At 37.0% G+C, this 12,801-nt stretch overlaps 1 protein-coding gene across 1 annotated transcript in view; it reads left to right on the plus strand.

The window, feature by feature from the left end:
- CADM2 (cell adhesion molecule 2) overlaps positions 1 to 12,801 on the plus strand; it is a gene marked incomplete at both ends in the record, with an annotated part of 665,566 nt that overhangs the window by 432,275 nt on the left and 220,490 nt on the right. Inside the window, one exon of the mRNA XM_082337960.1 lies at positions 7,911 to 7,937. Coding sequence (XP_082194086.1) covers positions 7,911 to 7,937 — 27 coding nt within the window. The remainder of the gene's footprint in view (positions 1 to 7,910; positions 7,938 to 12,801) is intronic.

Genomic DNA, 12,801 nt, shown 5'->3' on the forward strand with positions numbered 1-12,801 from the left:
TACAAATCTCTATTCTATTGGTTTGGAAAGGGAAGATTCTGAATACTGGAAAATATTCTGTCATTACTTGGCATTGAATTCTAGAGCGAGAAGGTGGGGGGAAAAACAAAATGCTGGAACCTGTGCTCCTTCGTCACATTTCCTTTCAAAGTTTCACCAAGTAAAATATAATTTAATAGAGTTTCTAGAGTCGCTGAGTCCTATACTGAAAAGTCTGATTTAAAAGCAACTTCTCTAAACATTGGTTTTTTTCACAGAGCACAGTAAACATACAGCAGCTGCTGTTTGGATTTTCTGTTTGCCATTTAGTAACAGAACATTTGACTATTATTGCCTAGGATGTATGGTCAGTTCATAGGTTTGCTAGATGCAGCAGTATATAGAAGTGTTTCGTCATTTGGATCTGTGCATTAGCTTATGTAGTTTATGTCTGGCTTGCCTACAGGTTTTGTAGTGTGTGTAGGAGGGACATTAGGTAAGATGGATTAGTTTTGTTTTGTTTAACAAGTTGTTTATTTATGTTTTGGGGAGGGTTTTTTGCTAATTATGGGCTGAATGTAGACATGCTGAACACAACTGAAGCCCTTTATGACCTTGTTAGTCTTGGATTTGAACGTCTGCTACTGCTGTCAAGAATTATTATATTCTTCAGTAGAGCAGCTGATATACAAAAAGAATGTGGTAGACTATGTAGCTGTGAGACAGGGTTGTACTTTATAGATTAACAGTCATGTTAGTATTTATTCATGGAATTGGAGGGGGGTGTTAGTATTCAAGATGACCTTAACAAATGGGGGAAGTAACTTTAAAGCAACGGAATCTTCTAAAGACAAGGGTGAAGTTCTGTGTTCAGAAAGGATAAAATAAATATGTGAAACCAAAATGGTCAACAGGTAGGTGTACAACAACATGGAGAGGAGGACTAAGGGGTCGTTGTGGGCTTGAACACAATGTGATGCTGTTCCGTTAGAGCCAAGTGCTATTTTGGAGTGCACAGCCGAAGAGCTAGGTGGGAGGCGTCGTAAGTAATTATTCCACTTTGCACTAGTGCCACCTCAGCTGGATATCTTGCCTGATTTTAGATCAGTGTAGACAAATTGTTGAAAATCCAGGGCGAAAAAAGAAAAGACAATAAAGAGGAAGCTGGAAACCATACACTAAAACAGTGGAAGAACTAGATTGTTTAGTCACAGAAGAGAAATAACAAGTTTTCAAATATGCAAAGGGTTACATTAAAGAAATATGTGTTCTGTTGTTATTTATACTCATGGAAGGTATGAGAATGGTTGACTAATTGGGCTAGTTTCCTACCTATGGTGGTTAGGTTATATGTCAGGAAAACAATTTGCCATTGAGAGGACAACTGTGCACTAAAACAGATTACCTGGAGAGCTTTTGGAGTCCCTGCCGCCAAATGTTTTAACAAAATGTTAGGCAAGCTGTTAGGAGAGGTCCAAACATAATTCATACTGCTTCAAACCCAGAGGATGCAGCAGTTGACCTCTTCATGACCCTTCTAAATTTGCATTTTTGTCCCCTTTTCAATTGTATCTTCAAGAACATATTTTATGTTCTAAGAGGAAAAATGATTACAAATCACTATATAGATGCATAAGCACTATTATATAGCATATATACAATGTTATATTTTTATATACATTTAATGTTATTGTTGCAATAAAAGAAATTAATCAATTTTTTGTCATTGCAAAATCACATGCTTTTTTTGCATACCAGTTCATTTGCAGTTCTTCTCTTAAACCCTGAGGGAAAAAATGTATTAAATTGTCAGAACCAAAAAGGTTCTTGTTTTTTTGAAGATTAATCAATGAGTTTAGTAAGTGAAATGTATCTCTTTCTGAGGGAAATTACCTGATGTCATCTTAGGAACTTGTGTTGTGGATAGAATGATGCAAAGATAGAATAAATAATAGAAGGTCACATGTTTGAATTCCATATCATTACATATGCATGACTGCACAGATCTTTAATGGTTATACAAATAAAGAGATGAAGACTTATCTGTATGTATGTGTGCTGATTATATCTGCAAATGCCACTAACTGATATTTTAGAAATCTCCATGAGAAGACTGTGCAGAACTTAACGTATAAAAAAGAAAAATCACTAAAATGCAAAGGCATTTCAATAAAGACAATCAAATGAGAAGTCAGAAAATCAGAAGTAAACCGTGAGGTTGTATCCAGGTTTTGTAAACTGTATCCTAATCTAAAAGAACTCCCAAGGTCCCATGTTTTTGTGTCATCTGTTGGCCAGTCTTCAAGACTAGGCAGCACTGCAGGAGGCTCAAAAACCCACTGAGAATTTCAGGTGATGATAGTGCTTTCTTTCTCCTTCAGTGGCTTTTGGAAAACACTGTTGTTGAAAAGGAGGCGGTGAAGCATTCTGCATTACAGCCCATACTGGTATCCTTGCTTTGAATGGGTCTCTTAGTCTGTGAGAGCCTAATAATTTGCATTATTCTCTGGAGAAAATGATCCTGCTAAGCCTTCTGTCACAGAGGAGCTCTTCCAGAGAGTCAGAGCTGGCATTTAGGTGACCTAAATGACCAGTGATAATACATCAGTTTATCCAGAGGAAAAAAATGCAGTTATCATCATCATCGTAAAATTAAAAAGAAAATTCCCAATTTAAATAGTGTAAAAATAACTCCTTTTCTTTTGAAAATTGGAAATCTGTATTATATGTTGGGGGTGTTTGGGTGGGGGTTATGTGGTTTTTTTGTGTTTTGTTTTGTTTTTTGTTTTTTGTTTTTTTCTTTTTAATGTATGCTGCTTCTCTGATAATTTTTAGTATTCCATGATCGCAAAAGGTTTTAAGACTGGAGTAAAAATACAGATGAATAAATATGTCCATCCTGTAGACTGTTGATGTCTTATTTTTTTATTGAAGATGAGAGGACCTCTAAATTTGCTGGAACTGCAGGTTACTGTATTCAGGAGAAAATCAATGCAATGTGCTTTATGAGTGTGACTTTCATCTTGTTTCTTTTCTTGAAAAGAGCCATTTAGTCATTATAACATTTAGATATTGTACTGGTTTTTCCTCTAGCTGCGTTCTTAGTACATGTAATAGGTGAAATGAGAACAAGACACTGACCTCAAACCTTTCACTTTTTCTTTTTTCTTTCTCCTTAATTTCTGACATAAAAGGTTAGGTAAGCTGGACATCTGAGGGAAATACTTTTTCCTTTTTTTTATTTTTATTGAGCTATTGAAGTAATTGGAAGGACGTGTTTTTTTCCAAAGACAAAAGACAAAACCCCAAATCGAATAATAAATCACACATAAGAGAAAAATAAAATAAATGCTATATCAAATCTGTCTAAAAATGTCCACAAAATTGAACAGCATAGAGACAGCTGAGTGTGGAGAAAATATTGAACAACTTGTAGCCACCATTTATCAAAGAATGTAATTTAACAATTGTTGGCATACAAAAAGCAAGAAGTCAGAAAGATATATCACAGAAAAATAAAGCACAATATGTTATTGATATTTGAGAGCAAGGGTGTATTAGGGTTTTTGAAATTTGAATCCAGATTTTACATTCAGGCAATGATTTTTAAAAACATTGTTTCAGCAGCACAGCTACAGCAGAAATGCTTTCTGATTTAAAAAATGCCCTAAAAACCTTAGTTCTGTGAAAATTAACTGCCACAATTCAGGACTTGGCACAATTTTCCTCCCCTTTCCTGATCGCTCAGGGTGGACTCCCCTGAGATCTCTGACCTGGACTTCGTGCTGCTCTGTGATCCCCTTGCTCCCGGACCTTTCCCTAGTAACCAACTCTTTTGTTTTCCATATGCTGTGACCAGAAGAGCCTTCAGAAAATAAAATATTGTTTAATTTTGATAGAACTAAGGATTAATAGAATTTCTTTTTTTTTTTTTTTTTTCTCGGTATTACCTAGAAATCTAGTAGCTCTGTTGTACCTTTCAGCCTAGCTTTTGAGAATATGGTCTTTTTTCCCTCTTCGTCTTTCTTTCTTCTCTGGGCTTTAAAATCTTAAATTCCAACAAAGGTCACTGTTCACACTTTTCTGTAGTGTGCCTCCCTATCCAAAATCAATTTCCTAAGAAAGAGAAGGCAGAGTAACTAAAGAAAAATGCTCTTGTAAATGTGTTTTGGTTTATAAAGAAATCGCTGAACATGGGGAAATACCAGAAGTCATTGCCTTTCCTTTTTATCCGTTTCCTGATTGGCTTGTTAATTTAGCCAAATAAAGTAAGTGCCAGCCAAATACAGTAAATTCCAGTTTTCAGGTTACATTGTACCCATAAATTATTACTGGTCAGTCCTAATTCACTTTAGTTGTATTACAGAAGTTTCAAATCAGTGTCCTACAAGTATACTAATTTGAGAAGTGGGAGACTCACTGCCTTGAAGAGCTTGTCTCTTTAGTCAGCAAGCACGGAGGTCAAGGTAGGGAAAAAGATAACGCGTAATGTGAAAGGCAGAGAAATCAACTGATTTGCTGAATGCATAAAGCAAATGTAGATCCTTCTACTGTAATGATTTTTTGTGGAAACCCACAGGTCTTTTGTCACTGACTTCAGTGGCATAAAAAGCTGAGTTATCCCATATCTGGTGCTCTAACCAAGAGATCAGCCTTCCTCTGCTAAATTTCAGTCTTGATGATGCTCATTTGAAACTTTTATCTATGCTTGTCTCCTCCTATGGCTTTTCATGTACTAATAATGAGAAGAGGTGGATAAAAATTTTCAAACATATTGGAAAGAGGGTGCAAATTGTCTTCTCTGTGCACAGAGTGACAAGGAGAGTAAAGAGGGAAGAGAGAAAAATTCTTTCACCTTTGGAAAAAGAAATACCAGCCTCAATGATGATAATGAAAAGGAATTTTCACTCATGCTAGGTATCAAAAAGATGGGTCATTGATGGAAACAGCTCCAGCTAGTTCCCTTCAGTAGGCAGAATTATATTTTGAAAGACCATTTTCCGCTAATTTGGCTGTTGTGCAGTTTGAACTTTACGAATTGACTTGTAATTGGACCATGCTGTCAATGGAAAAACTTACAAGTATTGAACATGACATTTTTAAGAAGGTTACTGTCATCTAGTCCTCTATTAGTGCATTTGCAGAGAGTTATAATTGGTCTAACAAGCTTAGTAACCTGTCCTACTTCCAATTATAATGTACAACCTCATTTATATCTTTTCTTTATTTACTGATACATGATAGGTAATAATTCTCTATCTAGTGTTCAGGCTTCAAAATAAAGCTGTCTAATCATAGAATGGTTGCATTCTTTTAATATACATGTATATATGTAACCATACACATAGATTAATATACATGCATATATGTACCCATACACATCGATTATATATAATTTACATATTCATATATGTGTGTATATATATTTATTCTGAACAATTAAAGTACATATATAATTTCTCCTATACATATTTTTTTTATATATATATATACACACACACACACATAGATATCTTTTTATTTTGAATGATTAATGTGAGTATAAAGTCTCCTGTTGCTTTTAAATTACCAGGGGGCATGTGTTTCCTCCAGACCTTTGTTAAGTTTAAATGATTATTCTGGCTCAAAGTGATAATATGTTCATGTAGGTGTAATTCTAAGGACTGAAAAAGAAGGGGAAGTATAAGAAAATGAACAGGTTGATGAACTCAATGCATTCATTATCAACTTATATTTGCATGAAGGAGAAACTGTACACTTATTATAAAATTAGAATGGCACCATTAATTTTGTTTACTATGCGAGCAATTTTTAGTGCATGTAAGATTTACTGGCTGTTTTACAGGTGAATATGTCTTGTTAAACAGCCTTATGGAAAGAGATCTGCAGAAGCATCTGCATTTGTTGTACCTCCCCAAAGCAGAGCTGTTCCATGGAGTAATGCTGATTTCAGACATCATGGGACTGCTTCTTTTTATTTTGTTGTCACTGTCAGGAGAATGATGGCAGTGCAGAATGGTGCATCAGGAAGTAGAGGAGGGATCAGTGAAGAAATTAAAAAAAAAAAAAAAAAAAGGCAAAAAGCTAGAGAATTGACATTTTTTGATACTGTCCTGGTTTCAACTGGGAAAGAGTCAGTTTTCTTCTTAGCAGCTGGTAGAGCACTGTGTTTTGGATTTAGGATGAGAATAATGTTGATAACACACTGATGTTTTGGTTCTTGCTGAGCAGAGTTTACACCAGTCAAGGACTTCTCAGCTTCTTGTGCTCTGCCAGGCACATAAGAAGCTGGGAGGGAGCATAGCTAGGACAGCTGACCCAAACTGGCCAAAGGGCTATTCCATACCGTATGGCGTCATGCTCAGTATATAAGCTGGGGGAAGAAGGAGGAAGGGGGGGACACTGGGCGTGATGGTGTTTGTCTTCCCAAGTAACCGTTACGCATGATGGAGCCCTGCTTTCCTGAGGATGGCTGAACACCTGCCTGCCGATGGGAAGTAGCGAATGAATTCCTTGCTTTGCTTTGCTTGTGCGCGTGGCTTTTGCTTTACTTATTAAACTGTCTTGATCTCAACCCATGAGTTTTCTCACTTTTACTCTTCCGATTCTTTCCCCCATCCCACGGGGCGGGGGGGGGTGAGCGAGCGGCTGTGTGGTGCTTAGTTGCTGGCTGGGGTTAAACCACGACAGTCCTTAAAGTAAAAAGTTTAATTTTTTCAACAGTTTCTTCATGTGTGGCAACTTGGCCTTCACTGCCACGCTCTTAGTAAAGACTGACTGGTGAGACACCAGACCAGACCAAAAAAAAAAAAAAAAAAGCTTAAAAACCTTTAGATGTGAACAAGAGAAGCAAAGAGAGCAGAAAGGAGATGTGGTCTTTCTCTTTTTTTTTTTTTTTTTTCTGTCTTTTGGTCACAAGTGTAGCTGCCTTTGAATTGTTAATGTAGTTCTGCCTTAGAAGAAGGGCCAGCAGAAGAGGAATTATGGTTTTTTTTCTGAGGTACCTTTTTTCATGAAGATGCTCTTGAATGAATGCCTTTTCAGAGTGCTCTTGATAGTTTAAAGAGTCGTGGATAGTATCTTTTGTGTAAGCTACAGTTAACGGAGCGATTCCATTTTCACTTTGGGCTCTGATTAATATTGTATATCAGCAACATTATCCCTGGGCCTCACAAAACAGAAAATAATGATTCTGTTGATTTTGGCAGTATGGCAGGTGTCAGCGGAACATTTTAAGCTCCTATCATTGTTTTTGTGACCCTGTTATGCCTTTAGAACTAGTAACACGAAACTGTGTCGCTTCAGGAGACCCAAGGAAGGCTGTATTGCCGTCCCCCTTTTCTCTGTGTTTGAACACTGATCACTGTTTGTTAACATACCATCTGCTCCTTTTGCTTTGCATGCTCCGTTGGGGTGCAAGAACAATCTGAAGATATAGGATTCAATGAAGAAAAACAATGTTCGTATAACATAGATTATAAATAATTGGAGTACCTGCAGTTTAACTGATATTTGTTTGCATCACCTTCAGAGGAGAATGGCGTTTCAAGAAATAGGAGCAAGGGAATGACGTAAGATTTAGGTACTTCAGAATGTACTTTTGGCAAGGCAAATTGTGCTCTGTGTACATGTGCTCTCACCTACTTGTGATTAATGGTCCATGATTTTTCTGTACTTCTTGCCATGCTTTTTGAGTGTGTTTTGTGATATATTTTCTAAATTCTCAACACAGGTCTTCTGACAGAATCATAGATCTGAACTAACTCATAGAACTGCAGTGTCTCAAATAAATAGATCAAATAATCCTAGAAACGGTGTTTGTTAGCTTTGAATCGATAGTGATAAAGTTTCTCTGTATTCTTACTTGCCCAAACTTCTGTCTAATCTATCTTTGTTCTCTTCTTCTTGTGCAATCTTTTCCTTGCTTCCAGTGGCTGCTACAAAGAACAAAGCTAGAGGTGAGTTTCTGCCTGCACTCTTCAATTTGCATTGCATGGTTCTGCAGCCCACGCATTTTCTCACAAGGTTTTTTCTGCTTCACTGAGAAAGATATTTTTAGATCTTATGGTATAATAGATTAGGTTTTTACAATTTCATAATTGCCCCTAAGTGCAGACTATTTTCATTGTTTATCAGTCATCACTACTTACACTGTATTTTGTTAATTGTTTTAATTTAGGAAGTTTTTAGGAAAAAGATAAAACCAAGTGCATTGTAGTTAGATTTCTGACTTGCATTATAGTAATGTAAGGATACTGATGGCATTTTAATCGAAATGAAGATATTACATAAAATGCTCATAAATATGTAAATGTAATTTATATTTTTTATCTCTAGACATAGTCATAAATATCTGAACAGAGAACAATGAACATAAGTGTCTCCTAAGCATCCCCCATCTTTTCACACTAGTATAAAATGATCATCACAGTTTCTGATAGCATACGAATACATATAGAGGCATACTATAATCTCTACAGAGATTTATGACTTCAGAGCAGCAAAGTGATTGTCACAAATCAGTGTGACAAAGAAGTAAACCTTTCAGAACTAATCATGTAAGGTCAGTTGTGCCTTAAACCATTTCCTAAATTTCATCGAAGCACTGATGTAGCAATGTAACCTGAAGAGTGTATTTCTACTTGCATATACCTATAAATGTGTGCATACATGTGTATATATACATATGTGTGTGTGTATGAACATATGTTTTCACAGAAAATCCTGAAAAGAGATATTTTATTAAAATTTAGCTGACATTCCTGGTAGATAAAGTTGAGTTGTTTGATTATTAAACATCAGATTTCAAGGCAAAGTATTTACGCTTGGTTACACGTAGTTCAGAAGAACTCTCATATTCACGGTGTTTGTTAAGTTCAATTATATACATTGTCTAGCTTGAAGATGTAGAGCAATAATAATAACCAAAGAAAACACAGCCAACTGATAGTGTTTATGTATTAGAATAATTAAATCAATAATTAAAATACAGCTCAGGTTTTTTTAAACCCTTGCATGGCTTTTTGTAAAATCTTTTTCTCAGAAATTTTGCATGCATTGGATGTCATGAGTGAGGGGAGTGGATAAAGTCGAATTCACATATTTGTCTATGCATGCTATGAAGTTTGCTTTACTCTTTTCTGTACTGTCATGTACTTGGCTGTGATGCTGTGTAACAGTGGTCAAGAGTTTAAGACCTTCATAATCAATGAAAAACAATGGACAAAACCAAAGCACATCCACGGAAACAACTTTCAGCACAAATAAGCATAATCTTACCGGTATTCAGTGATTACTTCCTGTACCCGCATATTGCCATTCAGAGAGAAACTGCCCCGGAGGCACAGGAATTATAAAATCAGTCAAAAGTACTCATGGGCCCCACTCATCTGTGAACATTCACACACCCTTATTTCAGAAGTACACATGCATATTTTATAAACAGCTGAAACTATATATAGTAAACTGGGTTTGACGCTGTGATAAGAAAACCTCATAATCTGTAGCTATGCATTATCTTTGGAGTTCTCTTGCTCAGTTGCACAGTGCCTTCAAGAAGTCATCAGCTTTTCGTTTGCTGTTGAACAGCCCTGTGATGAAGGTACCCCAATATCCACAAGGAATTCAGTCCTGCAGTAGTTCTGTCTTTTACCAAAAGCATATGACCCATCTTGTCATCTCCTGTGGAGGAAGACATAAAGTAGGTGACATCTTACTGTTTTTCACATTGCTCTGCCTAAACAGTAAAGAAGGATCTGTTCGTCCTTTTGAAGTGTAACGAACACTTAACTGGTAAGCAGTTGTCTAATACGGCATTGAAAACTGAGGGAATGCTTTGCTGCAAGAGGAGTTTCTCTTTTGGCATTTATCTCCCTGAAATCCAGCACTCTTATGTCTGTGCTCCTATTTATGGATCTTCGACTTTCCTTTCTGAAAGTTTGGAATTTGTGTTGCCATTTTCAGCAAGGTGAGGTTGACACTCCTGCCTGCCCTGAGATCTGAGGGTTCCAGAGCACGTTAGTAGGTGATATTCAGTCGGGCCACCTGTCTTGAAACTTTGTTAGCGCTTCGTTAGCATGAGAAAACTCCTGCTGGTCTCCAACTGCCGTCGTCGTCCCCCCCCCTTGTGGGACTGTCCATAAGCAGAACATTAGAGCCCTTGTTCTCAAACATTGCATTCAGTGCCCTTTCCTTAAGTATTTTCTCAGACTTTGTTGAAGGCTGTTTGTATTAAGTGGTGTAAAGCAGCTGTTGAACTCTCTACTTTGCCCTTACTTTGTGGCACTTAGAATCAATTTAGGTTGGAAGGTCATCTGGTCTGCAGGTCATCTGGACCTAGCCACTGTGTAAGTAAGGCCCACTTAGATCTGGTTGCTCAGAGCCTTCCAGTCAAATTGAAGTATCTCAAGGGTCAGAGATTCCACAGCTCCAGGTTAGATTTGTGCTATAGTTACTTTGCTTTACCATGGCTTCCTTATTTCTTTTTTTATACTTTCTGTTACCTGGAAGAAACTGCATGAAAATTTTTGGTGGTCTCCAGAAAGGGTAAATACCTGGATTTTGCATAGAAGGAAGGATCTTCCTTTGGACTACCTGGGGCAGATGCTGCCACAGGACACGCATGTTCTGGACAGAATACTTCTGACATTTCTGAGAAGTCTAGTTCAGAAGGTTTTGAAAGAGCAAGGGGTAAAATAAACATGAAAATAGCACTGAATTTGATGAAGCAGAAACCAAAGATGCCACCTGAAAATGTCAGACTACCTGACTAGAGTTGTTTCAGTGTATGAATATTTTAAGGACTGTTCCTTAATGTACCAGATGAGATCTGTTCAACTTGAGCTCTATAAATGAGCATTTCCTCTATCAAAGCACCGGTCTGAAGACTTCTTGACCTCTTAAGAAGGGCTGTTGTGGCTTTTTGGTGACAATGTTGTTGCAGATGTCTTCTGGCAGCAGTTAACAATGGTTTCGAGGCTCAGTCTGGAGGTCTTATCAGAGCTGCTAATGATGTGTCAATTTTCAGTCAGCAGGTGAAAGAGAAAGGCCAAGTGTCTTCATTCAAATGTAATTAGTTGAGGAATGGAGTTCTGGACTCCACATTTTCACTTCTCCGATACACTACGTGTCAGCTGCCATTAAAATGTTCTTTCCAGAGCTGCCCCACTAACCTCATGCAGTTAGACACTTGACTTTATAACCCTTCAAAATTTAAATAGGAATTTCTGATAGGTTTTTTTTGGTATTGGGAATGGTGTGGATGAATATGACAACTTTCTATAAAAAAAGGAGATTATGAAGGCCAACTGCTGTTGCAGGAGAAAGCAAGTCCTCCAGAAGGATCTCTTATCGTCTGCCTGTTGAGAAGTACAACATTCCTTCCTGTTCCTAAGACTCCTGAGGCCTGCAGATTAGAAATAGTGAAATTCCCAAGAAGAGTCCCAAGTCCCAAGAAGAGACTTTTTGCAGAGGGCAAGATGTAACTGCCTTAACATTGCAGGAGTTGTACTATCCAATCTATATAAAAACGTGGTGGATTAGTAGCTGTTTCTGCCATGACCCTTTCCCCCATTTTAGCTATGTATGAAGTTCTATTTTTAATTTTCTCAGGGAGAAATAACATTCATATCATAGTCCCGCTGCTTCTCATAATGAAGTACTACTGTGCTACCCACTCAGTCTATATATGCACAATGCTATATTCTCTCTCCAAAACTGTTGTAAAAGCTGTACTTCTGTGGGCTCTAGGGGATGTCCTATTGATGGGGGATACCTTCAAACTTTTTTCTGGCTTAATACTACACTTTTAAGTACTGTAAATGCCTTTAATTCTATCTCACTTTCCTCACGAGTTTGATATTAACAGTACTATTTTCTGTAGCCTGTTGAATATCCAGGAGATTTTTGAGATGTGTCTTTTTCTTGACTTGTACTGGATCTGTGTCCCAAAGAAATTATCGTTATTTTTGAGTTCCATTGAAAATCACTTTTTTCTTTCAGTCATCTTTTCTACAAATGCAGAGGTATGTTGTTTTTGCTTTGCTTTTAAAAGAGGAGACTGATTTTCCTTCAGAAACATAAGATTAAATTTAGCTTTAACAACACTACCTAAAGCATACATCTCAATCTCTAATATAAATCATCATAGCAGTGGATGCACTGTCTAAATGCATCTTATCCAAGAGGCAAAGATCACTCTGGACTTTATTCACTTGATTTATTTTGTTTGTTCTCATTATGTCAATGAAATTGGTATCAGCTTATTTGAAGTTTAAGTCAGGAGGGATCGTGTGAAGAATGTTGTACAAATATACTCTGTTATTGCCTGGATAGTTGTGCAATGACTCATATTACCTTTAAGTTAGGAATCAGTTTGTTTCTCGAGACTTCACCAGTCTTCATCAATGGTCATGTTCTACCCAACCATCTCTGATTTTTCTGACAGCATATGATAAAGTTTATTCCCTTGCTCTACATAAATATTTGTCATCTTGGTAAATAATAGGTTTAATTGTTTTGACTGAAAATCAGCTAAACCAGGATAAATTGTGTGGACCAGAATTCCCTGTATGGACGACCTACAGTTTAGATCCTTTCTTCAGTACATATAATTAACCAAGCATATTTCTCATGCGAGGTAAAATTATCCTGAAATGAAGCAAGTTACACAGGAGCTGTCCATGTTTGGAACAGGATGAAGCAAACGTACACAAGGGAAACCCAAATACTGCTATTTGTCTTATTTGCATTATCTTCACAAAGTTCTGAGCTATTCGGTTATTAACATCAGTCAGGCATTAGCTCTGCTATTGCAGAGTTTTC

The sequence above is a fragment of the Platalea leucorodia genome (genome assembly GCF_965183815.1).
Source record: "Platalea leucorodia genome assembly, chromosome: 2".
NCBI classification, from domain to species: Eukaryota; Metazoa; Chordata; class Aves; order Pelecaniformes; family Threskiornithidae; genus Platalea; species Platalea leucorodia.